Here is a 27,671-nt window from a genome sequence, read left to right as displayed (position 1 = left end):
TGGAAAGAAATGCTTGAAAATGCGGTGGAATTTCGTGTTTCGTTTCGTTTCCTCAGAGTCACAGCGTTGTTTAAACGTTTCCTTTTATTTACTAGACATTGCTAAACTTACATGCGAAATTCGATTATCAGTATTACCGGCATCATTATATAATTACAATTCTGAATCAGTTGCCCTTTGTTTTAATGAGGGGAGCGAGAGAGAGAGGGAGAGATATATAGAGATATTTGAGAGAGAGAGAGACAACGTAACGACGATACGGGAAGAATGCTCTTCTTTCATACCGTGAATTGTATCATTTCATTGTTTGATGCTGGAAAAACGATAAAAGTAATAAAATTGCGAATCTTTTGCGTTTCCTAGAAGACTTTTTGTTGTGAGTGTGGTTGAGCAAATCGGTTAAATATGTGTTCTTCTACTATTATTATTAGCTATTACTGTATAATTACACTTTCAAACAAATGTTCGTGCCCTTTCTAAGCTCTAAAATGGATCGTCCTTTGGACGTTTCTGTGTTTGTAATGGGATTATGCATTAAGTTATGCTTTACATGCTTCTGCTTTGACTATATGTGTGTGCTTATGTGAGAAAGGGGTATATATATTAATGCTTGTGTGTAGGTGTGACAATCCTCTACAGTTCGTGGGGGGCGAATCTTCTTGTTTTTATCCCACTTCTCTCTCTATCTCTCTCTCTCTTTCTTCTCTGCTCCTCCCCAAAAAAAGGGCCCGGAGTCCGGAGGCAGGATCGGCAGGAGGGTGTTTACAGTCTCTCGGGGAGGGAAGGGAAAGGGAATGGAAATGGGAAGGGTGGTGATGGTGGTGGAGGAAGTCTTGAATTATTATCTTCTCGCGTATGCGGACACGTACTCGCGCACCTTCGCCTGGAAGCGCTCCTTGTCTTTGGAATACTGTTCCGCCGCTTCGATGTTGAGCGGGTCGTCAAAGTTTAGCAGGTCCTACAAAATAGGAAAGCGTAATTAATACGGTTTGCTTTGATGGTTGGTAAGACATCACTATAGTGATGTCAGTGAATACGTACGGTGAAGAGTGAATTGAGACCCCAGATGACATCCTTGAGCCGACGGGTCGGTGCCCACCCGAGCCCGTCGATCGAGTTCAACCGGAGCAGCGAAAGGCAGATGTCTCCCTCGACGGATATGTTCGGGTGCCACAGCTTGGTAAGACACTTCACCTTCGGTGGCTGCAATGGAAAGGAATTAGGCATTATTCTCCCCTGTATTAGGCATCCAAAACCCGAGAGCCCTCTTACCGCCATGTTGTACTCTTCCGGCACGAGAATGCTAAACTTGAAGCGACCCCCGCACCAAAACCCTTCGTTCGGACTGATGACTAGCGTGAACTCGCTCAGCACGTTCGGATCGTGGAACGTCACCTTGCAGGTGATCGGCAGGTTCTGTTCCAGCTCCTGCACCTCCTTCACGAGCAGAAACTCCCGGATGGATATCCGCTTCGGCGCATCGGACAGCGGACCACCACCGGCAGCGCCACCGCTACCAGCAGTGCTTCCGGTGGTGGATCCTCCGTTTCCACCACCTCCACCGCCGCCACTGCCCGACTCTTTCTTCTTGCGGGCTAGCGTGATCATTGTCAAGTGTTTCTGTGTTTTCGTGTTGTGCTTGCCTGTGCGGGGTAGATAAGCGGACAGCCTTCTTTGCTTCTTGATCGGGGAGCAGTTCGCCAACCGGAACCGGATGAGTCACATCCGTGCACGGGGTAAGCTTAAAGACAAGACGAATGTATTGCACGGAATCAATTCAAAACACTGCGCGCTGCACTGCTCCGTCTTCCGTCCGTCCTCGAACTCGGGTTCTTTCTGCTGCGTCTTCACGGAGGATACACTTCAGCTGAGCATCGTCTTAATGTGTGTGCGGGTTAAACGGGGTAAAATGCTTGTACACCACAGAGAAACAGAGATTGTGCGGTCGTCGTCCTGTGTGTGTGAGTGTGTAATTTACGTTGTAAATATTTCCAGACTTTGGGTTTCTTTACGTTCGAAGGGTGAATGTTTTCCTTCTTCCGTCGTAACAAACTTTCCCAGCTCCCAGCTCGCCCCACAAACACAACTGACAGGTAGCCGACTCGGGTTGTGTGACGTTTTGCAGACCCTTCTCGCATGCTCGTTCGTTTCTCGGCTGCTAAAAGCAAATTATTAAAAATGATCATTGCTTATTAATGCAATGCAAAATAAAAAGGCATTTCTGAAGATATTAATATAAATTTAACACAGAAAAGAGGATAAATTTACTTAAAAATCCTTTCGTGAAAAATTACCCAATTTTTGGGTTATTTTTGTCACCGACATCGAAATGTCAAATTTTGCGCAACGGGGAGCGATTCGTGCTCAACCTCTCAGCCGAGCTGTCAAATGTTTGTTTATCTGGCTGGCGCTTCGCACACGCACGGTTCGTTTATATAATTATTCCTGCAAAAAATACGCAATTTCGCAATGTTTCGCATTCCGGCTCTGGTAAGTATTTTCCGTGCAAAACATCTGCATTTTTGTATGATTATAACAATCGCAATTTTCTTTTAGCGCTTCATTAACCGTGCGGTGGTGGTGAATGGACAGGCTGGTCGGTTTATCGCCACCGGAGCACCGGTCTGCAACTCGACCGACGGTGGCTACCGTCCACCGACACCGATGATTGACCTGGAGGACAAATCGCTCCCCATTCCCGAGTACAAGCAGAAGAAAAATGAACCGCTGCAGCTGCAAAAGTCACGGTAAGATGGCTGCCCATTTCGTTTTTCACACTAACTCACTCTCGCGCCTCCTATCCAGCCTACTGTATCAGTCGCGCAAACGTGGTATGCTCGAGAACGGCCTGCTGCTCAGCACGTTCGCCGCCAAGTATCTGGCGGAGATGAGCCCCGCCCAGACGAAGCTGTACGATCAGCTGATCAACCTGCCGTCGAACGACTGGGACATCTTCTACTGGGCGACGGGCGTGAAGCCGACGCCGAAAGAGTACGACAACGAGGTGATGAACATGCTGAAAAATCACGTCAAGAACAACGACCGCGAACAGCGGTTCATGCAGCCCGACCTGTACGCCAAAGCGAACTGAAAAGCCTGTTGTCTGTTAATCAATAAGAAAGTATTTATTTGCCTCCCAAACTCTCCCGGCGAGTGTGTGTGAGTAGTTCTTAGCACCGTTCAAACACCCGATACAGTTCCGGCAAGCTGGCCAGCTGCAGTAGCGAACCATTCTTCGCCATCTCCTTCGGCGGTATGAGATAGTTCCGTACGGCAGGGTAAAGCACGTGCTCCAGCTCCCACCGGTACTCCTTTTCGGGCTTCGTGAGCGCAATGCGCGAGAAAAAGTGTGCCGTTTCACGGCTAAAGGTACGAAAGCACTCCTGCTCCTCCTCCCACTCGACGTCCGTCGCGAGCCGTATGACGTACATGGGCAGAAACACGAGCGAAGGAATGTAGTTGTCGAGCAGTTTGGGTAACGATTCGAGGCAACCATCCTCCCGGATGGAGAGATTGTAATACTCCCTCAAGACGGGCGCTTTTGAGACGAGCTTTTGTACGATCACGTCCGCCAGTTCGTCGGCCGGTCCGTCTTCCTCGGTGTAGCCCGAGGCCGGATCATCCAAGCCCGCGTGCACCAGACGTTTTAGGTCGAGCGGCTCGGACAGGGTAAGACGCTCAAAGTTTCCAAAGTTAAACAGCAACAGCTGGTAGAACAGTTCCTCCGCGATGGGTTGCACCTTTGAGAGGTACATCTTGGTGTCGTACTGGATGAGCACTTGCTCCCGATCGATCGTACCGACGTAGGTGAGCTCGCGGAATATTTTTCGCAGATTTTCATCTCCATCCGATTCCACCTGCTGGCGCAGCGTGTGGATGCTATGAAGCCGTGTTTCCCTATGGTTTTAAGGAGGAGAAAGATAAGATCCAGCGAAGGATTTTTCTCGTGTTTACTGACCTTTTTACAACTTTTTTCTTCCTCGATGGTGATGGTTGCGTTAGTTTTGGCTCAACCACCTCGTCCTGTGGTTCCTCTTTGATTGGATCACCACCACCGGCACTACTTCCAGCTCCACTTCCACTTATGTTAAAGAACTTTTCCAACTTTTGCTCACTGTGACTCGTACGGACAAACTTGTAATCCAACCGTGGCTTCTCATCACCGCCTCCCACCATCGATTCGTTCACTTTCGAACTGTCCAACGGTTGTGTGGCCCCTGGCAGTAACGCCTGCGTGTATGACCGTGCCGCATTCCCACCCAACAGCGCTCTCTCCACAAGCAGCTTCACCTTCTCCACAATTTCCTCCTCGTGCAGGAAGTGCACCTCGTGCTTGGTCGGATGCACATTCACGTCCACGTTCTGGGGGTTTAGCTCCAGCGAAAGGTACACGAACGGTGCGCTACCCTTCGGCAGGTACACTGCGTAAATCGCATCGATCGCCTTCTTCAGCGCACTGCACTCAACCGCCCGATGGTTGATAAACATCAGCGAGATGCCTTTCTTCAGCGAAAAGTTCACATTCGTCACGTACCCCTCGACCGTGAGCTGCATCACCTCATCCCGCAGCTCGATCGGTACCAGCGCCTTCCCAATGCCGGCCCCATAGATTGCGCCAATATTGTGCGCCACCGTCGTCTTCGCCTGCGTACGGATGGTGGCCGTTTCGCCAAACTTTTTCAAGATGAAGCAGGCGTGCGGATTGTGCACCGCGTACCTGCTGACCACGTCCGAGATGCGCTGAAACTCTTCGTTCGGCGTTTTGAGCGCCTGCTTGCGCATCGGCACATTGTAGAACAGCTCGTCGACCGTGATCTGTGTGCCCTGGTTGCCGGCGATCGGTTTAATGTCCCCCTTCAGCTTCCCGTCCTCGTAGCACGCTTTGTAGGCACACTTTTCGTGCTTCGTTTTCGTGACGATCGTTAGATGCGCGACGTGGCTGATGCTGGCCAGCGCTTCGCCCCGAAACCCGTACGTACTGATCGAGGACAAATCGTCGAACGATTGCAGCTTCGAGGTGGTGAACCGCTCGCAAACGATACCGAGATCTTCGCGCCTTATGCCGGTCCCATTGTCCTGGATCTGGAGTGACCGCAGCCCGCCCGCTTTGACCGTAATTGTGATGCTCGTCGCCTTTGCGTCCAGGCTGTTTTCGATCATCTCTTTCAGCGCATTGGCGGGACGCTGTATGATCTCCCCGGCGGCAATACGGTTCACGACCACCTCGTCCAGCTTTCGAATCACTCCGGGGTCCATTTTTTGCGGTGCTTTTGTGCCTGAACTGGACGGCAGAAGCGGGACACACACACACGATTTGTTTACAAACAGGGCGCACGCAATTGGCGCGCTTGCGGAGCAAGCGCTGCTCGAATTGGTTGTCGCGCGACCACTGTTTTCGGGCAGTTTGCTTAACCCTTGAAGTGCAACGAAGAGTTATAGGAATAAATTATTATTATTTTGTTTAGACTCAAATAGAAAACATTTCTGTTTTTGAGCTACATTCATTTTGGTGGCAATTTCTAATCAACATGATTGACAATTAACAGGATTAAAATATACATGATTTTCCATGGTTTTTTGGATTATTTTCCAAGAACTTGCGGGTATTTCTCATATTTTTTTTGAATTCGTTCCACTTTTTTGAGGGTTCTACAATCATCTATCATTATAAAAACGATTCAACAGATGTTGAGAAACAGTAAATAAATTGTAGAACCGTTCCAAAAATACATCCAAAATACTCAATAAATTATTACATAAAAAACCCGAGAAACATTGTAAATTCCTTAAAAATTTCTTTCAATTTTGAAGTTGAAATGTCCTTATTCCATAAAAAAATAAGAATTTTACACAAATTTTCCCACCATCCTCATGTCCACATACCCACTGTTAAATGAACGCTCAAAATGAACCTCACAGTGAACCTCCCGTGAATGACGACCACCATCACCGGCAGCAGCAGCTCGGTACGGCACCGACCGAGCCGTTTGAATCGTTCGCGACGTTGAACTGGCCGGTTGCGGCTACACGCGCGGCCGTAGTGTACCGCTTCGAGTTTTATTTTCTTTGGTTTTATTGATACCATTTTCCCTTCCCCCCGTGGGTAGGTAATTAACGAAAGTGTGCACGGAGATAGCTATAGCTCTATTCCAAAACAACCCCCTTTTTCTGCTGCATATGTATGAGAACAGAACGAAAGTGTCGGGACGAAGTGTAGAAGCATCACGTAGCACCACGAGCAAAATAGAACGTGCTGCAAATATGTGTGTGCCTGTGTGTGTATCTGCGGTGTGTCTGTGTGGAAAAATGTGGTTGAAATTATAGAAGGAAAATTCGTTGATCAAAAGCAGATATGCTTCGTGTCCCGCAGCTTCGAAGAACGTGCGGCAAGAAGGGTTGCTTGTGAATGTGCCATTTAAAAAAAACAACAACAACACAGTGCTGTGAAGATGAAGCAGCAACACAACAGTGGGCAACAAGGGAGTGAGGATGGGAGGGTGAAAATGCATAATTTTCTCACCCTTGAGCTTGGATCATTTTCGGCGATTTTGGGTACTTGGATGAGACGGCAAAGCTCGTCAGACACACACACACATACACTACGAGCCAACAAAAAAAAAAATATACACGAAAAATCGCGGCCTGCTGCTGCTGCCACTACAAAAAAGACCGTTGCGCGCGTATCCGTAATAGCGTTTGTCGAGGTGTGCTGTGCGCCGTGCTTTTTCGCTTTCTTCGTGCCAAATTCAGTACGTGCGGGGAGGGGGTGTGCCGATTGCGCGCGGGGGTTGGTTTGGTGTGGCGCGAGCAAAGTGTGTAAAAATAAAAACGTGTCAAAGCGCGCTGCTAAAAAAAAAAAACGAAACAACCAACCCGCACACTGGTGTGGACCTCCGCGCGTGTATTTTAGTGTACCTTGGGCGGCTGTGGCGCGGACCGACCCAAAGCCCCCGGACGGATGGTGTGGTTGAATGCGCGAAACCGAGCGACAACGATGGGTCACCGACGGAAGAAGAAGAATGTGATTAGGGAGAGCGGAAGTGGGGGGGGTGCGTTTTACAGAACACGTTACCGGAGCGGAGCATGCATGTTGAAGTGTTGAAGCCGACGGTCACTACCGGTTAGCGTACTCGGTGTTGCGGAAGGTCTTCATGCCGCGACGTACAATCCGGATGAAACAGCTGATTTTCTTTTACTGCCTAATATGGATCCGCAAGTCGGGGACTTGATACAACTATGGCGATAACGGGGAGGGGGAGTTTGCTGTTTACATTGTCCTCCGTTGACTTGCTATGGAGCGACTAACAAGGAAGCACAATCATGCGTGCGTTCTGACAGCTGTCAATTAGTTTAGTGGTTTGCAAGCGCAAAGTGTCGGTTAGTTTACTTCCGATGAGGATTTTCTTACAATTCATGATGATTTGTATCTATTGTGAGCTCTTCCACATGTTGTGTTTACATCATGGATTATAACACAACAATTCACTCTTATTCCTCAAACTTTTACATAGAATAGGACATTTAATGTTAGATATTGGATTATTGGGTAGGACTTTTCCTAAATATTATAAAAATCGCTGTGCTTAAGGACTAAATTATTGATCTCCAACTTACTGGTTAGGATATTGTTGGATTGGAGCTCAAGTTGTCCTAATACTTCATATAAGTCTTTGGATTGTTAGGACGTATCACAACATTGACATTGACTTTTCCTCGTTCTCAGATTTTCAAGCGAAACTGTGCGAAAAAATGGGCTCATTATTATGAGGAAACTCCACTGGGCCATTCTAAGCACTTTCCAAGAAAGTCTTACGAAACAAACTTCAACATCGCTAGCTATGGTTAAATATTCATATTCATATTAGGGAGCATCTTCTGTGGCGTTGGTCTCACATAACACCGAAAACATTAAAACAAACACATGTGTCTCGTTTTGCAGTTTTTTCCACCATCATTACTGTGGCTACCGCCACTAACACTAGGCCAGCTAGTAGGTAGTATAGCCAACGGCGATGGTTCAGGAGGAGCATTTTAAAAATATTTTCCTCACTACCAAACCGCCAAACGAAAGAGAGAGAGATAAAGGTATTCTGATGTGATGCAGAGTGTAAAGATGGGGATTGCATGTTCTTTTTGCCTGTTTTTGCTTCTTCCTCTTCCTTCTGGATGTGTATGTGGACGTGACACGGTCGTTAAGTCACAGCACATTTTCACGCAGAGTGTGCGAAATTTTTAACCGGGATTGAGAATGAGATGAATGTGTTTTCTTTGCATTAGATAGATTCTTGAGACGTGCAAAGAATTAACACTAAAGCCAAGGAGAGTATATTGGAGTAATTAGTCTATAGCAAAAACACAACCGCCAGTTTTTCTTCTTAGTAGTAGTTTACTAGTTTACAGCTATTATTATAAAACTCCTCATCGCAATCAATTTGCGAAATGAATCGGTTTCGTGCACGGGCAAGACACGCTTTTCGCACCGGTCGCTTGAGATAAAGCGTTTGTGGCGAAAAAGACGCTCACATAAACAAGAATTAGGGCATCACCATCCTCAGTCAGTGGGGTCAGAATCTTCCACCCAAGGAGAGGAAGAGACGCACGATTTACCGGTGGTGAGGAGACGGTGTGTGCCCCAGAGTGCAACGAAGCGAAGCCAACCTTTTGTCGGTTGGGCGTGCAAAAGCGAGTGTCTGTGTGTGTATGCTATTCCCGGGAGACCTCGGACGGAGGGTAAAGCTCATGCTGCGTGAAGGGAGCGTTGTGTTACTTCCTACCTTTTTTGCTTTTTTTGCTGCTGTGAAACCATCTCACACCAACTTGGGAAGGTGGTTGTAAAGGGAAGAAATGTATGAACGTGTATCTGTGGTGGGACTACGTAAATTGCAAAACACCCACAGACACACAAACACCCACACCACCAGTAATGCTTTCCACACTTTTTGGGTGTAGTAAAGGGGGTTGTTTTTGTCTTTGATGGGGTAAAACGATCCATTCCGGTGCGTCTTTCCGGCTGCACAGGGAAGGAAATTGTATGATTTCACCCAAATCTTTGTAAGTCCCTTCCCTTGATTAGATGAGTTAAATTGGGATTAATTATATTGTTTATCTATTTTTAATCCGCACAAAATGGTTCAATTTGGCTGTAATCAAATTAATTCCAATTTAAAGATAATTTCCCATTTATTTTCTTTGTTTCTCCGTCGGCACAAAATATTGCTTTATATAAGACAAAACCAAACCGCACGACAAGTGAAGCGATTACGCTCACAATAACACACGTCTGGGTGTGTGGTATTGGGGAAGAAAGATGCATCAGCTCTTATGCAGCGTGTGCCCACAAGTAGAAGGGGGAAGGGTGAGAAAACTTATAATGCATCAAGCCGCTCAAAGCCCAGGCTCTTCTTCGCTCGCACGCCTCGCAGATAGGGAATAGATGATTAGAAAATGATGAAATCAGCGGATGAGATAATAATGCAATTATAGCACACAGTTCTCTTGACTTGGCTGTTACGGGGGGGACGGAGGGACTCGAGTTCAAGCGAATTTACTCATAAATTCCACCCCAAGCCTTTAGCATTTACTGTAACACACGACTAAAAATCAATCGAAACGCGCCTCGTCTCTGCAGTAACGCTAGCGTTTGGAGCAAAAAAAGGAAGCGTTAGCGCGCGTGTGTGTGTGAAGAGAGAAGCAAAATGACATAAAATATGCTCCCCGGTACCGTACTGCGGAGAAACTGGGTCACAGGAAATAGTGGCCCCGGTTTATATCCGCACACATACACACACCCAAACAAACAAACCCATAGACACACATACATACCCTTTAGTAGTGAGTGTCGTACAGGGAAAAGCAGGATCACGTGTCAAACGGCCAAACGGGGCGGATGGCTGATGTGACCTATTCCAGGTGTCACCTTCCGGTGGACAAATAATCTTCTCCATTTATTAGAATTTATTGTGTGCTGTGAAAAAAGGGCGCCTCTTTACTGTCGTGTTTGCGTAGCAAAAGAAGGCAACACGTGACACGCAACAATCACCCCCCGTTTTTCTAATTAAGTAATTAGTTGGAATTGTGGGGAAGAGCCCTTACTTCTAGCACTAAAACAAAGCCTGAAATAGATCATCAATATAAGAGAAGAAATAACAGCTTCTAGGATAGCATCAGCGACCTGACGGGGCGCGATATTGGAGCTCAGAGTCTCAGAGTCGAATTCCTCATCCAACAAGTATTTCGGGGTTTTTTTTTGCGGGCGCACACACACAACCACTGGTCGTGTGAACTGGTGTGAAGGAAGGTAGTGGTGACTTAAAAATAGCAAAATCCTCTGTTGGGAGGTTTTCCACCAGATCAGATCAGTCCGTTTGCCAGACTGACCACCAGTCAGCCAGTCGGGGCCGGGGATTTGAAAAAGATGAAAAGCGATGCGGTTGCGAGTTTGTGTTCGTTGCGTTCGTCTCGTAGGTCGTCTCTTCGCAAGTGAAAAATAGCATCAAACGCATCAAATGGCCGGTGGAAACATTGAGAGATGTGTATGTAATTTTTCAATGCCATTTTTCCGCTTGGCTGTGTGTGAGGATGATCTCCGGTCAGACGATTTTCTCTCGCCACTGGGCAGACAGGGTCGTGGGGTGTTTGTGTCTATTTGTGGGGAAGGCACTGGGAATGGCACCACATCAACATTGACAGCAGACGAATGCGCCGCCAACGAACTGGAGTGGAATTGGGAGCGGAATTTAGGGAAATTAGGCCACCAGCCAACAAACCACATTCATTGTGGAATTATTTGTTTACGTTTTTACAGCATACCCGCCTTCCGTTTTGGTTTTGGTGGTTGAGTACATGCCCGCCAAACGAATCGATTGCAATTCCAAACCATATACTTCTTCCTCAGAATACCCGGGAAAAACGAAACGAAACGAAACACTCCGACGAAACAAATGCTACCGATGCTGAAAAGTCTTACCGCAACGATGAAGAAACGAGGTGAATATAAAGTTCTACTCTTGTAACTCATGTTCTAGGTTTGTTTGCTACAGTAGAAATAAGTACCGTTTTCCTGTGCTTACGACCAGTGTTTCATGTGTTCACCAAGATGTTTAACCTTTGTACTGGATTCTTTTTTGTTGCGTGTTTGTGTATTACGTGCTTTGTGCTCACCTCAACTTGCTGGAGGAAGCCCTCACGACCCACGATCGGTTGTCGTTTGCAACGTGTAAGTTTGTAACACACATTGACTGCCTGCGTCAACGTTACTGTGTAACGTCTGTGTTGTAATTTGTTTATTTGTCGATTCATGTTTACAAACGAACTCTTTGTGTGTTTGTGTAGGTAAGTGCGTGTCTGTGTGTGTATAGCACGAGGAGGGTTGTCATTAAAACACAGGTGCGTTCAGGCAATAGGGCACGATCGCGAGGTGATCGCGTGGAAGCAACAGCGTAGAACTTCCAAATACGTTTTAGAAGTTTAGAATGCTATTCGACCTTCGAATTTTACATTTTGCTTCATGTTTAAGAGCTTTAAATTTGGTTGAATGATATTGAAATCATGATCCCAGTCAATTGAGCTAGATGACCAGAATTCAAGATTCATTCGGCGCAAGGAAACGTCATGCTAACGTACAACTTTTAAACAGTTCTGTCTCTCTAATGAACTAGAAAAAAAGAAACATCAAACCTCTTCAAATATCGTGCAGAAAGTACAAACGGAAATGCAACAGACCGACCCATTCCGAGCCGGCACTTGCGGTTGCACACGAAAGCAAATAATCGAACCTAGTTTACAGCTTGTAAATCATTTGGAATGCATTTTACGGAACGTCTGCACACGCACACGGTCAGCCACACGTACAGTGTGCCCTTTTCTCTACACTACACGCTTATCGATCCAAAAGAGGGGGGTGGTGGATGGGTGCGCTTTTAAAAAATTAATCATCACCAACCAAACCAACCGGAATGGTTTCACCCTCCCTCCCAGTGGTTCGTTATTATTCGCTTCACTAGAGACGGGGACCGGCCCGATGCATGCATTCGATCACAAACATGCTTCCAGGGTTGTAGTCATCAGCGCGGTAGCCCGATCCACCCGAAAGTGATCATTGCGCGTCGATCGATCCGGACGAAGTTGCGCGTGCTTTAACGAAGGGGAAATAATGATTTTTGCAAAAAAAAGAAGTAATAACTAAGCACCGATTTTAAATGAAAGGGTGCGTCCGCCGGGTATCGGTTTCCGTACGGCTTGTAGCGCCGTTTAGAGGCAAGATTAACTCATCTTGGCTCAATTGCGCCATGCATCATTGCGTGTGGTGTTTGCATGAACCGGGTGCGCGTGTGATGAAGATGGCGTCTTATCCCAGGTCGCTAGTGACCGGTTAAGTATCGAATTTACTGAGCAATTACAATAAGTACACATGCCCTGTCAAAGGGGGTTTGCGTTGACGTCAGTATGACAATAGTGTGTACGATGCTGTCTATCCTCATCTAGCCCGTAATGAGCTACAATCAAATGATTTGACAGATTTGTTTTGCCAAGGTTTTTTTTTCTGCGTTGCGTGTGTGCTGCTTCTATTTCTCAATGTTATGTTTCACTATCTTTTTGAAGTTTTGTACCTTAGTTGTATCATGTTTGTTTGTTACTTGATTTTACAAAATAATTTGATTGTTTTTATTTTTCCTCAAGTGTCTGAAGTATTTTTACTTTTTTTTAAATATTAAAAATATAATCATCAATTCAAAAACAATTAAATGATATAATCCTGTCTAGTTCCATGTTTAAGGTTGTTAAAGCCACGGATCATTAGGCCTTATTATCCACTCCGTTTACGACCTTTGTCAACAACTTTATCGGCGTTTGTGGTTTAGTTTTTTTTGTGTTGAACCAAAAGCACTTCACGGCCAAATATGACATAACATCGGTAACGGGTTTGTTTTCGGTGATTGTTTGCCGACAAATCGAACGATAAATCGTTTCATCGGAACTGTTTGATTTTTTTTTATCGAAGAGATTTGATAGATAAAAAATAACAAACAAAAAAGCCGAAACCAGCGAACCATAACAGAGAGAGAAAGAGAGAGAGAGAGAGAGCGAGAGCATGTGGAAGGTTTGTCCTCTCATTAGCTCTTCGCACACCCTTCCAATGTCAATGTCTCCACGGTCGGTTACATTTTCGATCAATCGTTACTATGGGCTACTGTCGGCTTCCTTCCCCTTTTGCAGGGTTGTTCTGCTTCAGTAAGGTTTGTCTAATTGATAGCCTACTGCGGCGTCTCATCAACGGGGGGATTTTTTGGGTGATCGACCGAATCAGTAGGGCTTAGCTGCGGCTAATCAGTGGTAATTAATTACCAACCTCTGGAACCCATAATGACCATAATGTATGGAAGAGAGGAAAAAAAGCACATTTTACTAGTGGTTCTTTAAAATGGCGGTTTCACTATTTGTTGGCTTCCTCACAGCAGCTTTTAATTAACATCCGGGTGTGTTTGTCTTCGCCCGTCGCCGGGTGTTCGCCGTTGATAATGGCAATACCGCGTGGCGCTCCACTTATCAGTAGCGTTTGGCGAGAGGTTCAGTATACAACAACACACGATTCGGACAACATAGTTCGGCTTTTAGAACGAGTGGGAACGAACAAAAAATGCCAATCGATCGTGCATTTCGGCACGAGTCTTCCACCGATTACCAGGTTGATGGAGTTGGCAGATGTTTCTTGACGCGGCAGAGAAGCTGGATTTGTAATCTGATGTCATCACTGCGCTAACACACACACACACACACACACACACACACACACACACACACACACACACACACACACACACACACACACATTGGTTCGCAGTTCTTGTTAGATTTGAGCCGAGTAGAGCTCACCACAGAGGGAGAGATCTCAAGGTATCTGTGAAATTAACCTTTAACGGAAAACAATATCCTCTCCTCTCACACACGCGGCCAGAAGAGTCGCCGTCATCGGGCAGGGGTGCGTTATTAATAGTGGCCCCAATCTTGCGAAGGTCCTCCTCGTGTGTTCGTGTGTGTGTTCCGTTGTGTCCGTCGGTTTATCGGCACATCATCGGTCCATGTTTACATTTTGCCACGACCCCGAACCCTCTTTTTACACGTCCTCCCGGGCGTGTGTGTCTGTGTGTGTGCCTGTAGCAGTGATTTTTGTGATCGATTCCACATCTTCTATGACGGTGCGCCATCTGAAGGATGGCCACAGTTGCCGGTGCAGAAGAGTGTAATGGTGTGTAAACACAGTGGATCACTAATTGACGTTTGATGCTTCTTTTTTTTTTTTTGCTGGTCCCAACCTGAACCGGAAAGCAGGGAGAATGCGACGAGAACCGTGTGACGCAAGCCTGTCCGTCCGTTTTTATGCAAACAATTACGCGATCGCAGGGTTCCGGCTGGTTCTGCTTGGGGTGTGATTTTTGGGTACATGGAAAGAAGCTAAAGATGATGTGTTCTAAAAGAATCTCAACGTTAAACTGACCTTCTGTGCGATATTGTGTGTGTTCGTGGTGGTGGTTCTGGTTCGTCTTCCATTGCACAATCGTGTTTCGCTCCCTTTTGTGTGTTATCTTGTGCAAGCTTTTTGAGTGTACCGCCTAATAGAATCGATAAACAGTTATAAGTGAAATAGGAAACAGATGGGTGTTGACAGTGCCGTTTAACTGGAGGTGGTAACATTGTTGCTAAAAAGGCAAACAGTTTGCCAGATAAAATGCTCTCGAAGGAAGTGCAAAGTTCGTTCGTTTTAGTGCCCGAGTCCCGGGGGAGTGTTCCTCTGTTTGTGGTGCCAGCTTTTAACAAGCTATCACGATTCGCAAATACAGCTGGATTAGGCGGCAAATAGATTTGCCCCAACACCTGTTGATAGTGCCGCTTATCAAGGAGAAAGCGAAACGTTTTCAATGCATCATCGTAGTGACAGCAAAAAGGTCTTGCTATTTTTTTAATTACTTAAATAATTAGATGTTTCATTACAATTTGCTCATGCGTCTGATTTAGAATTTAAATGCAATTTATAAAATTGGATTGTTTATATTTAATTACAATAATTAAAAACAATCACACAAGGACGAATTGTGCTTGTTTGTTTGTGTTTTATGAGCTTTCGTTTTTTGGTCCTTCGTGCCGGATTCTACTTATTAGCGATGACCTGACAGAAGCGATCATAATTCAAATGAAGCAGAGCCAATTAGTCTTTCAAATGAGCTCATTTAATTATAATAAAGCGTAGAAAAACAATCGTAAATAAAGCAGAGTTTGTGAGAGCACTTTCCCTTAGCCAGTGGTCGGCAAGGAGCATTGATTCAAAGGACATACTATACATAAATTACTGTTTAAATTGTAAAATTTAAATTGTTGCTTGTGTGAAGAGTTTCGTGCATTATTAAGTATTGAAACTGAAAGTATAGGAATGTATTTAACCCTTTCTTTCTTTGTGTACTTGCCAACCCCTGGTCTAGACGATGCATTCCTGCAGTCCAGCAAAATCTAGACCATTAGTCTACCTTTCCCTTAATGCACACTAAACATGCAATGTGGCCCGACCATCGCCTTATATGCAAATATGCATCGCATCACTTCCCAAAAACGGCTCGGTCAATGACGCTCTAGCCCGCAGTAACTTGCCAATCGTCTCAACGCGGCAAAATAACTCACAAAATGCCGCAAACTAGACAAACCCCCTTCCCAAAAAAGGGTAAAAGCTTAAGCGCATGAAAAATGAACCTTTCAAGGTTCTTCAAGTTTCAGTTTTGGCTGTTTAAAGCCGTTTAAAGCCTTCCCTACCACCTTAACTATCTGTGGCTAGTTTACAGCTGAATTTAGTTCGCGCTCGGGCCTCACGATGGTGACCGGTTTGGTTTTGTTGGTTGGTGGGATTACCTCACCCCGAGGCTTTTGGTCTGTGTCGTGCCGGTACCACTGTTTGTGACAGTTTTATTTGGCATTCTTCTTCTGCTTCGGCTTTTTTCGCCCTTCCTCCTCTAACTCCATCGATAAAACCGATACCAAAATGTCTCGGCAACCTCGTCACGTCATCTCGCAATGGCACTCCATGGCTCGAAGAAGTTGTCCCTGCGGTTCAACAACCATCCCTCCCTCCTCCCTTTGCCAAATCAATGCGACGAAGAAAGGCACTGCTGTTGGGTGTACATAAAACCCGTCCCTTCCCTTTGCTTCTCTGACGGCCATACCACACGGCACATGCGACATTGCCAGCTGACTGCCCATGCGAGCGCCCAACGGTGGTGAATGTTAAACCCCCTTCTCTCTGGAGAATGCGCGCTGATGTCATGCTGCAGCACGGATTTCGCACGGTGAAGGCATGCGTAATGTTCTATTCTTCTTTTGGGTTGTGATAAATGCAAAAAAAATGTCTTTGGTAGTTCTCTCTCGCTCTGATGATGATATTACACTGCAGAGTTGTTACGCGAAAAAGGGAAGCGTTTGGTCGAACAATCGACGGACAGGTTGTAGGGCAAAGGTTGGTGATTTACTTAATTGACCATTGAGTGGCATCATTTGAGTAAGCATTCTTCCAGTGACTGATGATGTTGTTGGAGCTGATTTGCACACCGGCTCTTGGTGGTTTGTACCGTGTGTGTGTGTGTCACCTGTGGAATGACACGAGACAACCAGTGATTGATGATGTATGGTGCAGATACATCGACCAGACTTGAAGGCGCTCTTTGAAGTGTTAAATGTTATGAAATCCATTGCAGATGCCTGAACTGACAATAAATCTCCAAAGCGTCTTTTTAATGTACCTTACAAAATTCGACTTAACACATAGATACTTGATCTTGGATTGGGATACGCTCCTGTAAGGCCGAATATGGTTCAATTCGAATATGGTAAAATTTGGTAAAAATAAATCCAAAATACCTGTATAATAAGGACCTCCAAGTTCGTTACATCTCAAGCATTAGGGTTAAGGTTACAAGATTATTCTGCAATAGATTCATATTAAGCAAGAATTATGTTCAATTTCTCTTTGGACAACATCAATTTCCTGTAAAAACCCTATATGTGTTCCGTTTGTTAAAACATTAATTTAATCTCTCCCGTTCATTTACGATCAACCTTCACCAATTGTGCTTATCGTTCAAAATGCCTGCTTGATGCACATTTTGGTCGACGCATTTGTCACTCCCTAATCCTACCCGGCGGTTCGATACCACGGAACCGCAGCGATAAACGTCATTCGTCCAATGCGTCCGAACAGCGTAATGCGTTCCGCGCAATTATCGTGGTAATCCGTCGACTTTATGAGTCAGTGGTTAATGCAACAAAGAAAAGGTACGCCACATGCTTGTCTCATGTTATCGGTGTGCCAGCTGTGCTAGCTTGCGATGTACCGGTTGGTCCGTTGTTTAACGAGCAGACAAATCACACACACATAGAGAAAACCTTCTTCGTGGAGATTTATGATCAATGAGACTATCCAAAACTGTATCGGCGACCGATAAGTACGACCGGTTAATAGAAGAAGCCGATAAGTTCACAAATAAAACACATCACTGCAGACCTACAAACGTTATGTAAACGATCGCAACGATACACTCGTCAGTCAAAAGATGGACCGGGGAGACAGGGGTGGACTGATAGACATGATGGCTGGCATGGCTGCCAAATTGCAAACCCCAGGCCCACTTGAACTATTGATAAATGTGTGTGTGTGCGTCGTGATACGGGGTGAGGCAATTTTGGTTAACCCTTTCACAGTTCCACTGAAGGTGATCGGTTCAATCGAACGCAAATTCGATCATCGTTAAGAATAGTAACTTCGATTCTGGTTGTGCCTGTGGTTTTGAATTTCCTGCTCGATTCGCAACCACCACTTGACACGCAAGAGAATCGCAGAAGTGGAAAGTGTATAATTTAAACGTTTCCGCGCGAGAGATGAGATCATTGGACGACCGGTTGATCGCGTCAGGTTGTCAGCGATCATTTTCACGAACGAGTTGGGGAAGGATAAGAAGGAATATTGAATTATTCAAATGATTTAGGATGTTTAGTCAATATCAATATTGACTTCTTGTAAGATATAGCGGGGTATGATGCAAGGTTTCACCCCAAAAATGATCGTTTTGCATGATCTGTATACTGTACATAAATCCTATAGAACATTAATTTTTCATTTCTCGTGGTAATTATTTGTCATTTCTCCCAGATAATGCAAACATTCGTCCCTTTGTGTGTTTAAAGGCCGTGCATTTTCGTGTATGTTGTGTGTCATTGTGTCCTCCATCCGAGTACCAAATCGAAAGCTCCCCCAAAAGTGTTCTTGTGTGATGTTGTGAATAATTCCAACAATAACCCTAAACAATAAAACTGAACCTTATTGTACTTCAACAGTCCTAAACATTACAATCTCACCAGCATTGTGTATCCTTCCACATCCCTCCAAAACAAAAACTACATCCCAGAACTTTCCTCACCTCATCACACTTTTATCGAAACGAAACGAAAACACCATCGTCCCCAGTGCGCGTGCCCTGCCGTCCGTTGGTCGTGCCGGTTATGTCGTGTGGCCGCGTAGCACCGAACTGCTATGGCCGAAGACTTGGCTGATCAAATTGACGACTATATCTGTGTATTTGAAGGAGCCGGTGACCTCACGATGGATACGTTCGTAATGCTACTGTTCGCGCTGATTGTGGTAGTGATTTCGCTCGTGTTTGCGACCAAACTGATCTACGACAAGTACGTACTGAAGAAGGGTGCTACGGCGACCGGTGGGACGGCTGACGGTGTCGGTACTGCTGCCACCGTGCCGGCCGGTACTGCGACACCGCTCGTGTCCGCCGGTGTGACTGCTGGGACACGCGTCTCCGAACCGAAGGAGGTGCTCAGCAAGAAGGTAAGAAAGGGAAGGGTATCAGGGACGTTAATTTTTGAAGATTTAGTTTAGGACCAATAAAGCACATTTCCATGTAAACAAGGAATCTCTTAGTACCTAAAAGTCTGAAACAGAGGTTTATGTTTCACAAAGATCTTCTGGATATTGGGTACTTTAGACATAGGCCTGCGATCTCAAAGATCTTCAGGATCATGGCAGAACAGAATGTCTATTCCGAACTCCTCATCTTCACTAGTCCAAAATTGCCATATCTTACAACTCCAAAACAGAAATCATGAGCCTAAAAACGAACTTCATCTCCTCTCCCTTCAGGAGGCCATTCTGTCCCAAGTTCGTAATGGAGGCAGCGGTGGCATGGGAGGTGGCGGTGGTGGTGCCAGAGGTGGTGGCGGCTTCGGTGGAGGAGCGATGGGTGCCGCCAGCGGTCCCATGATCGCTCGCAAACGAATTTCCCGCATGAGTCCCGGACCCGAGGCGCAAAAGAAGCGTCCGGTGATACCACCTTCCAACATTAATGGCACTGATCCGGTAAGTGTACCAGAAACAGATAAATACGGTACCTGGATTCTAATCTCCAATGTCTCCCGTTCCAGCAAATCACGCAATGGGCAATCCATCTGTTCCGCTGGCTGTACTCCGACCTGGTGGTGGTGAACAAGCTGCTCCAGGATTGGGTGGCCACCGTCAACACGGCACTGCTGACGCACGTCGAGCAGCACGAAATGATTGTGGAGGTGGTGCGCGTCCTGCCGGAAAGTTTGCCCCCCAACATGTCGAGCATACTGTGCGAACCGACCGATCAACCGAACGAGGTCGAGCTGCTGTTCGACGTCGACGCTACGCCCGTGCTGCAGATCAAGGCATTCAAGTCGAGCAATCAAAAGACGGAGGTGTCCCACTACAAGGCGACGGTGGCCCGGCTGAAGTCACGCGTCAGCGTTATCGTGAACTATTTCGCACTGAAGGGAGAGATGAAGCTGGAAGGATATCCTGATGTAAGATAGAGGAAGATCTCCTTGAAGATCGTTTCGATGCATTGTACCCGTTGTTTTGTAGATCAAGATCCATCTGAACAGCATTGGACCGCTGAAGACCGCTAACGCACAGGACGAGAAGAAGCAGATCGATCTCATTACGGAGCTGCTGATTGGTTCGATGCGTGATGTGGTGTACCCAGTTGACTTCTCCATCTACTCCACCTGTCCGCGAATAATGGGCGAAGAGTCGGAGGAAGTCACCTCGGACTATGGCTACGGTGTAAGACAGATTGTTTGTTAAGTGCAAGGAATCAATCAGAGTTGTTGAACGATCGTTTGGCTTCCCTTTTGTTATAGGGTTACAGTGATGGATATCGTGGCTATCAGGATGATGCGTACGGTACCGGACTGTCGGCATCCCCAAGGAAACTACTAGTCAAAGTGGTGAAGGCAGAAGGACTGTTGAAGGTACATCTTGCGAACAATCAAAAGGAACACGAGTTCACTTGATCTCTCTTTAAATTGTAGTGCTCACAACCTTTCTGTGTGATCGAGATGGACGAACCGGCCCAAAAGCACCAGTCCGCCTCCAAGCTTGGCCAAAGCCCGTACTGGGATGAAACCTTCCTGTTGTAAGTAGCTCCCTCTAGCGTACAAACAAAAAACCCCTCGTACCGTAATTGACGTTTCAATGTTTAGACAAACGTTGTAGCGTATAGCAACAGTATTGATGTTAGTGTAAAGTACGAATTATGTGGTCATGTGGTATGGTATACGATACGTTTCTTCTTTCTTCTTTCCTTCGGTTCCAAAACGAAACGACCGGCTCCTTCCCTCCAACCTCCCACGTAGTGATCTGTCGAACCACTCTACCGAACTCCTGTTCGAGGTGTACGATACTGTAGCAGTAGGTAATGATAAAACGACGAGCGAACTGCGCGAAGGAACCGCTGGGGATGATGCTACTAGTGACGATCCTCAGCAGGTTCCTTCTGCGGCGGTTAACATGGCCTCCACCGCCAGCATACCCGACGTTGTCGACAGTACTACTAACACGCGTTCGGAAACGAGCGCCGAGCTGCCGCCGGTGGACAATGGCAGCGATGGTGTGTTGGCCACCGTTGCCGAATGTCCGGAAGCGAGTGACGCCACGGAGAACGATCCGGTCGAGCCGCTAACTACCAAAACAACTCCCACGCCGACGGTCGACTCCGGTGGCGACGAACCTGCATGTACCGATACTAACCAATCTAAACCCCGTAATGCATGTGAGTGTAATAATACGAAAAGATGCTAAGGAAGTAGTTGTTCATGAATGAGCGTATGAGTAGTAAGTAGTGAAGGTGGATATTGTTGCCTGCATTGATTCAAGAATTGATAGTGCTGTAGTACTAAGAATGTGCGTTGCAGAGATTAATAGCTCCCTCTAGCGTCAAATCAAAGGTACCATCAACCTTTTAACGATAGAGAAACAATTTTAATTGTAGGAAATAATCCAGCTGCATCATCTTTTCAAACATTTTTGTAACAGTTTGCCGCTTTTCTAATCAGTATTTAGAGCTTAGATTTGAAATCCAACTTTTAACGAATTTCCTTTGGATTTGTATCCAAGTACTAACAATCACTAACGATAAGTGGCCTTTTTCATAATTTCTGTTCTCTTCCCTCCCCACAGCTGGTGGGCAAAAGTTCCTTGGACTGGGTCTGGTAGGAATCGACGAACTGGCCAGTGGTCCAGCCACAACACAAATCCTGGAATTGCAACCGCGACCCTACGAAACGGAAACCATTACCGGTTCCTTAACGGTTGAGGTAGTACTTGAAAAGGTTAACCATACCAAAGCGATCGAAGATACTAATTCCCTGCACTGTTCCTTGTTTAGTTTGTCTTCATCGATTCACCACCGGTCCCGGCAGCCCGAAGACAGTACAACCAGCAGTCCTTCCACGCGAACGGAATGTCCAACTTTGCCCGAGGTAAACCTTCCTACCATTATGTTTTTTACATTCATCCTTTCCATGTTCTGTATTTGGACCACACCTCTCTCATCACCGATCATTTCCAAACACTGCAACTTGCAAATTCTATACAATTTTTCACAAGTACACACATTTTTCATTCTTTTTACATCTATAAACATACTTTCGGTACTTTTACCAACTCTTGTTTGCACCTTGGTGTGTTTTTTTCCTCTCTTGTTTCTTTGATTAGCTGCCTTTTGTTACGTTGAGTTTAGTTTTGCAACTGTTAGTTTGTTTATCTTGTTCTTTTTTGTTTGATGTTGTTCTTTTTTTTTCTTTTAGTTTATCATAGATTATTTAAATCTTATTAGTTTTTGTTTTGTTTCAAACTAAATTCACTTTTGGTGCACTTGGGTGTTTTTGTTTTGTTTTTACGTAAAAAGTTAGGTTAGATCGTAGATCAATATTGCGAAAGTTTAAGAAATGTTGTATCACATGCACGAATCACTCTTCATTACACATTTTCCTTCTCTCGTTATTGGTATCTCGTTCTTTTGGGCCTTTCCATATTTTTTCCATAACTCTCTCTCTCTCCCAATAATTTATCCCAAAAATGGGTTCAAAAGTATCATAGAAAGCTTTCAATCATCACCGTTTCCTCCCCCCGAGAGGGTAATAAATGTAACCACCAACAAAATCAACAACATACAAAAAAGCCAAACTGCCACCACCACCACCTCCTTTTTAAGTGAACAAAGTATATTTTCTCACATAATCCCTCGATCGATCTTGTCTGTTATTTTGTTATCTTTTCTTCTTCTTCTTCTCTTCTTTGTCTATTGTTTCAGAATACTAAATCAAAATTTTCAATTACAACCCAAGATAAACAAAAACAAGACTTAAACACTTTCGAAATCTTATCTCAACCACACCACAACCAACAACAATACCTTAACGACTACTATCTACTGTATGCGCTTCCGACTTATTCGCCGAGCGATCGCTGCGGAATCGCTGCTCCGAACCAATAACAAAGCCGTTTTCTCGCTCCTCTCTTTGATTGTCTCGTTGAATCAATGTCCGGTTTTATATTTCAAACTGTTATATTATTATTTTACTATTTAATTTTCTACTGTTTTCGATTGAAATTATCTTTGTAATGTACGAAAAATAAACATCATTCGTTATTGGCATGGCTGGGTTTAATGTTCTATTGATACTTTGTTTATCTCAAAGATGGAAACTCTTCGAAATCTTGTTGCCGAATTACGATAAAATTTTGAAAATTGTTCATCCAGTTTCTTTGCATGCCAAATCAAGAAACTCCACCAAAAGAAGTGAAAGTTGTAGGTCTATTCTGGCAACGGGGAAAGCAATCAGCTCTGCTACTACTACTACTACTACTACTAGGCTACTAAAGCACAGCACAAGCCGCTCCACTCTCTACTACACTACTACTCAGCCACTCAGCTTAGTGCCTGGGGCCGAGAAGGATGACAGACAGAGCAATTATATAGGTAGACAGAAACCCAGTCAAAAGAATACAAACACCCGACCCTCACCACTATTTGCAAAGCGTTTACAGTCGATGTACAAAACCCCTTTCAATTCTAGTTGAAGTTGAGTGCATATATCAAACCAAATACTTCCAAAAGTATATGTATAATTGCACTGAGAGATAGAGAGGGAGAGATCTATGTGAGTAAAGATATTTTTGCCTGCTGCGCACCGACAACCACCAAATTAATCTACGCCACTAATCGGGATGGTTTTGTGCGTTTTTTTTTGAAGACTAACGATATCATCAACACTTCAAAGACATCATTGAAGCCGATTTTAAGACTTCCATTTCTTGCTCGAAACTTAACAGACGAATCATCTGCATGTGCTTCCTTCACCAAAAAAACGATAATACTCTCTTGGAAACGAGCTATTGGTTCTCGATGTGTTTGATTTACCTCTTGTCCCCAAACAACAATCCACTCTTGCAAGAGTGATCCTCGTCTTCCCAGTTTTTCCTGGAGAGAAAACGTCCCTCCGGGGTCGTCCCATCAGGCTTGAAATGGTTTCCTTTCTTCTTTTTTTCGAACCGATTTTAAAAACTGTGTGGTTTTGTGATTGTTTTTCACATGCGAAGGCTGATCCTTGATTTCTCATTACGATTGTTTTCCCCCCAGATGCCGTCACGAGTACGCCCGGTCCCGGAAGTCCGGGCAAGACCGCAGCTAACCAGGCGATGGTCAACGGGTCGCAGAGTAGCTCCCCGATGTCACCTTCCTCACCGTCCAAGCAGCTGTCGAACAAGGCGCAGGCGATGGCAGAACGTAACCAACGGTTCCAGGCAGCCGAAGCTAACCGGATGGTAGGAAAAGATCCTTCTAGCACATCTTAATTCAACCATAATCTTTATATCCTTATCTCTTCCAGAACAATTCCTTCCTCAAACCGACCGCAACCGGTCAGCTGAACTCTCTCAACGGCATGGGCAAATCCGAATCCACACCGGCATCGCCGGCCCTCTCCTCCACCTCTGCCACCTCCCAGTCCATGACGGCCAGCCTGAGCAACAGTGCGCCGGTGAGCGTCAACTCGGCGCCACCCGTCAAGAAGCCGCGCAACATCTTCGGCACGCTGCGCAACAAGCTGACGCCCTCGAAGAAGTCGAAATCGCTGGACGTGCCGCAGTACAGCCCGACCACGCCCGGAGGTAACGTGCGGAGCGCATCGTCAACGCTCAGTCGAGGATCATCGATCGATCAAAGTTGGTTGACAATGCATGCGCTCGCGCCTCACTTGGATTATTAATGTATGCGTATTTTTTCTCCCAGGATCGAACATTTTCCGCAACCTGTCACGCAAATCGTCCATCTCGGAGTCGTCCGCCATCTCGGGCCTGTCGACGGGCAGCGGGCGAACGTACGTGCACGAGGAGTCGACGCTGCTGCTCGAAACGACCGAGAACAACGTGGTGCGCCACTATCTGGTGCCGCTCGAGGTGGCCACCAAGCAGAAGAACTGGAAGCGCAAGGGTACCAAGCTGCACATCTACAACGATCACACGTTCGTTGCGAAACACATCCCAGGGTTAGTGGCGTTCAGCGCGCTCCACCACACTGCAAGAAGCACTACTAACTGTGTCTGCTTTATTTTCAGTGGCATCCTGTGCTTTGTCTGCAACCGCAGCATACCGAGGCGCCCGGGCAAGCAGGGCTACGAGTGTCGGGACTGTGCGATCCAGTGCCACAAGCCGTGCCACGTGCGGGCTCCCCAGGCCTGTCCGAACCCGAAAATACTGTCCATGCAGCTGTAAGTATGCGAGGAACGGGATAGCGAGAGCATTGGTGATGGGATTTCCCCGTTTTTGTTGTTTAAACTGCGTAGCCTCTCCATTTCCTCCAAACTATTTAGGTTGTTTTGTTTAAATATCTTCCCTTTACCATCCCACTTCCATTCTTTTCCCAAAGGTCTTCACTACCCGTACTTAGAGATTAGTGTGGGGGCCGGCACACCAACAACCGATGAACCGAAAAACAGAACCCTCCTCCCCCCTTTGCTGCGTACGCTCTTGCCGTTTTGTTGTGTACCACACACCTTGTTACTCGCGGGTCGCTCTCTGCATCACTCTTTCCCCACATGTGTCGAAATCGATCGAACATTTTGGCTTCTTATAGTCTTCATCTTTTTGTTCTAAAAGGAAATAGGTTTTTTGTCGCGCTTCTTTTAGTAGAATTAAATGAAAAATAAGCCAAAACAGTCGTAGAGAGTAACTGCTTCAGAAAGCTTCCTTCCCGTACATCCCCCCGCATTGCAACTTTCCAACAAATCTGCGAACCGTTTCGTAAGTGTGTCCCTAGAATACAATGTCCGTTTTTATTGCTGCTTCAGCTCGTTGTGCTAACACAAAATTGGCTCTATGGCTGTGTTTACCATTCTCCGTTGGGTGAACTATTGCCCGTGTCGTAATCTATTCTGAAGTGTTGATTAGTTTTGTTTTTAATTTTTGAGAATTTACTTCAAAAATACTTATTTTTACTTTAATTCGTGCTATTTTACTTTTTTTCTCTTTATGTTTTGTGTTTTTGTGTGTGTGTTTTTGTCTCTTCTAAGTTTATTTTTTATTTTTTATAATTGCTTACCTATTTTTAATTTCATTCTTACTCCTTACTATTGCTAATAACAAAATTGTATGCTCCTATTTGTGCTTTCAAACTCTCTGTCAGCGAGTGTCACTAAACGTGAATCTACGATTTTCATCTTAAACAATACTAATCCATTTTTATCCTTCCAGTTTGCGATGGCCCTGGACACACTAAGGACACACCAGTTTCCCCCCAAAGAGACCCTCCCCGGGGAACGGACAACAAACAACTCTCTGCCAAAGGAGCATTTATACAGAGAAAACAACTACTATCACTACCACTAATAGATCGGCTAAAGAAGCTATACAAGGCAAGTGGAAAAGAAAAGCAAAAGCGGAGAAGAAAGTAAAAGGATCAAAAAGCACACAACAAGTTAGGATAAGCAAAAGTGTATCATTCGGGTAATGAAATGAATCAACGCAAACAAAAACAAACGAAAAAAACGGGATACAAAAATGGGAAAATCTTAGCTGCTGCTTATTTTTGCTACAACGTATTTCATTAATCAAAACTTCCTGCAAAAAAAAGTGTAAAAATGGCTAAAACTCAAAAACATATTAAAAAGAAGAAACCAATCCTCTCGAACGCTACAGCGCTTTCTACGACGAACTCTGTATGAAAACGATCTTTCGAAAACAAAAAGCATACGTATAACAGAATATAACGATAGAATTGTTGCGTTGCGAACCGTTTGAATGCACCTGTGTTTGTGCCCGCGCAACAAGCTTTTGCTCGCGCAGCAAATTCGTCTTTCTCGCACACTGTGTTTCAAAACATGAGCTCTCTTTTTCTCACGCTTTCTTCTAAACCTTTCACCCCTCTACTGCTCTATGTAACGTTTCTCTCGTGTTAAAAGAATACATTTGCTATAATATAGTCAACAACAAAAAAAGGTTAACATTGTACAGTACAGGATGAGGGTGAGGGACGACGCGCGTACAACTATGTTCGATTTAGTATAGCAGCATGTGTTTAGAAGGAAAACAGTGCCTAATGGATAATGGGTTACAGCGAGGATCTGAGCGTATTAGTCATTACAATGTAAGAACAACCCGTGGGCGCCAGGGAATGGTAGAAGGTCCCGACAAAACTGGCCAGCATAAGTGGAATTCACATTAATTTATATCTAACACTAGGGGCAGCAGTACAGCGTATCTGAAATGGTAGGGTAGAGATTGAAATTTTCTATTCGTTTCGTTCGACAAAGCAGAAACCATGCTAATAAATACCTCTCTCTCTCTCTCGAATCTGTAAACAGTGTGACCAAAAACCGTGATTACAATCAGCAAACAACAGTGCAGTAGGAACCGATTGAACGATTTTTTGTTTGCAAACGATAAAACGAATCAAGGCTTTAAGTGCATCAAATGCAGCTAAATCAAAATATTGACCGTTAGATAGGTCCGTTTAGTTTGTCACTTTGTTAACACGCTTCCGCAGATCCCGTCACAGAGCACAACAACACAGTTTCGTTTTTTTGTAGATGTTTCTGTTACTGCGATGTTTTGTATTGTGTACGATTATGTTGCTTTTAATGCGTTTATACTAATGACTATTGTTATGCCCGTTACGAATCTGATTGGTGAGATGATCACGTTGTGTTGAAAGGTAATGAAACGTTAATTTAACAAACAAACAAAACCCCGAATAAAGTCAGTTAAAGGTGAAAGTGTCAATGAATAAACGTTAATATTGTTTAAAATGATGGTGTGCATGATG

General features: G+C 45.1%; 4 protein-coding genes across 25 annotated transcripts; 2 read left to right on the top strand and 2 right to left on the bottom strand.

Annotated features, from left to right (window-relative positions):
• Positions 1-30: 30 nt before the first annotated feature.
• On the bottom strand, positions 31-1,608 carry LOC1280493 (NEDD8-conjugating enzyme UBE2F). Its single transcript, XM_320339.5, has 3 exons — positions 1,273-1,608; positions 1,042-1,203; positions 31-958 (listed from the first exon to the last, which is right to left on the bottom strand). The coding sequence occupies exons 1-3, from the start codon at positions 1,606-1,608 to the stop codon at positions 842-844; spliced, it is 615 nt and encodes a 204-aa protein (XP_320339.5). The 3' UTR covers positions 31-841.
• A 551-nt stretch (positions 1,609-2,159) lies between these two features.
• LOC1280494 (succinate dehydrogenase assembly factor 2, mitochondrial) lies at positions 2,160-3,141 on the top strand. Its single transcript, XM_320341.6, has 3 exons — positions 2,160-2,490; positions 2,557-2,747; positions 2,806-3,141. Exons 1-3 carry the CDS (start codon positions 2,470-2,472, stop codon positions 3,089-3,091), a joined length of 498 nt encoding a protein of 165 aa, XP_320341.5. The 5' UTR covers positions 2,160-2,469; the 3' UTR covers positions 3,092-3,141.
• Positions 3,103-5,368, bottom strand: LOC1280495 (DNA mismatch repair protein Mlh1). The gene is made up of 2 exons (XM_320342.5): positions 3,959-5,368; positions 3,103-3,897 (listed from the first exon to the last, which is right to left on the bottom strand). Exons 1-2 carry the CDS (start codon positions 5,254-5,256, stop codon positions 3,171-3,173), a joined length of 2,025 nt encoding a protein of 674 aa, XP_320342.5. The 5' UTR covers positions 5,257-5,368; the 3' UTR covers positions 3,103-3,170.
• Positions 5,369-5,962: 594 nt separating this feature from the next.
• On the top strand, positions 5,963-27,657 carry LOC4577642 (uncharacterized). Of its 22 annotated transcripts, XR_009766488.1 has the most exons (17): positions 5,968-6,103; positions 10,895-10,986; positions 18,618-18,874; positions 19,187-19,402; positions 19,468-19,869; positions 19,931-20,131; positions 20,209-20,319; positions 20,380-20,483; positions 20,704-20,762; positions 21,527-21,663; positions 21,735-21,828; positions 23,991-24,175; positions 24,241-24,574; positions 24,642-24,897; positions 24,967-25,119; positions 25,278-25,651; positions 26,102-26,285. XR_009766488.1 is itself a non-coding variant. In XM_061661024.1 (16 exons), the coding sequence occupies exons 2-16, from the start codon at positions 10,941-10,943 to the stop codon at positions 26,124-26,126; spliced, it is 2,937 nt and encodes a 978-aa protein (XP_061517008.1). In that variant the 5' UTR covers positions 5,967-6,103; positions 10,895-10,940; the 3' UTR covers positions 26,127-27,657. The 22 variants fall into 22 exon arrangements, 16 of the variants coding, with proteins under 16 accessions (XP_061517015.1, XP_061517012.1, XP_061517022.1 ...); XR_009766486.1 differs by lacking the exon at positions 10,895-10,986 and having other exon boundaries at positions 5,963-6,103; positions 20,704-21,119; XR_009766491.1 differs by lacking the exon at positions 10,895-10,986 and having other exon boundaries at positions 5,964-6,103; positions 24,241-24,520.
• The last annotated feature ends 14 nt before the right edge of the window (positions 27,658-27,671 follow it).

Source organism: Anopheles gambiae, chromosome 3, assembly GCF_943734735.2.
Source record: "Anopheles gambiae chromosome 3, idAnoGambNW_F1_1, whole genome shotgun sequence".
NCBI lineage: Eukaryota > Metazoa > Arthropoda > Insecta > Diptera > Culicidae > Anopheles > Anopheles gambiae.
Note: the sequence above shows the minus strand (reverse complement) of the source record. Positions and strands in the feature narration are given on the sequence as shown.

Excerpts from the sequence above, each read along its gene's own strand:
- LOC1280493 (XM_320339.5), bottom strand. The coding sequence starts at position 1,608 with ATGATCACGCTAGCCCGCAAGAAGAAAGAGTCGGGCAGTGGCGGCGGT. Across the intron at positions 1,204-1,272 it reads CGGAAGAGTACAACATGGCG|CCACCGAAGGTGAAGTGTCT; the intron begins GTAAGAGGGCTC and ends TTTCCATTGCAG. Across the intron at positions 959-1,041 it reads GTCTCAATTCACTCTTCACC|GACCTGCTAAACTTTGACGA; the intron begins GTACGTATTCAC and ends CCTATTTTGTAG.
- LOC1280494 (XM_320341.6), top strand. The coding sequence starts at position 2,470 with ATGTTTCGCATTCCGGCTCTG. Across the intron at positions 2,491-2,556 it reads TGTTTCGCATTCCGGCTCTG|CGCTTCATTAACCGTGCGGT; the intron begins GTAAGTATTTTC and ends ATTTTCTTTTAG. Across the intron at positions 2,748-2,805 it reads CTGCAGCTGCAAAAGTCACG|CCTACTGTATCAGTCGCGCA; the intron begins GTAAGATGGCTG and ends CCTCCTATCCAG.
- LOC1280495 (XM_320342.5), bottom strand. The coding sequence starts at position 5,256 with ATGGACCCCGGAGTGATTCGAAAGCTGGACGAGGTGGTCGTGAACCGT. Across the intron at positions 3,898-3,958 it reads AAGAAAAAAGTTGTAAAAAG|GGAAACACGGCTTCATAGCA; the intron begins GTCAGTAAACAC and ends TTAAAACCATAG.
- LOC4577642 (XM_061661022.1), top strand. The coding sequence starts at position 18,566 with ATGGCCGAAGACTTGGCTGATCAAATTGACGACTATATCTGTGTATTT. Across the intron at positions 19,870-19,930 it reads AGCTGGAAGGATATCCTGAT|ATCAAGATCCATCTGAACAG; the intron begins GTAAGATAGAGG and ends GTTGTTTTGTAG. Across the intron at positions 21,829-23,990 it reads AATGTCCAACTTTGCCCGAG|ATGCCGTCACGAGTACGCCC; the intron begins GTAAACCTTCCT and ends TTTTCCCCCCAG.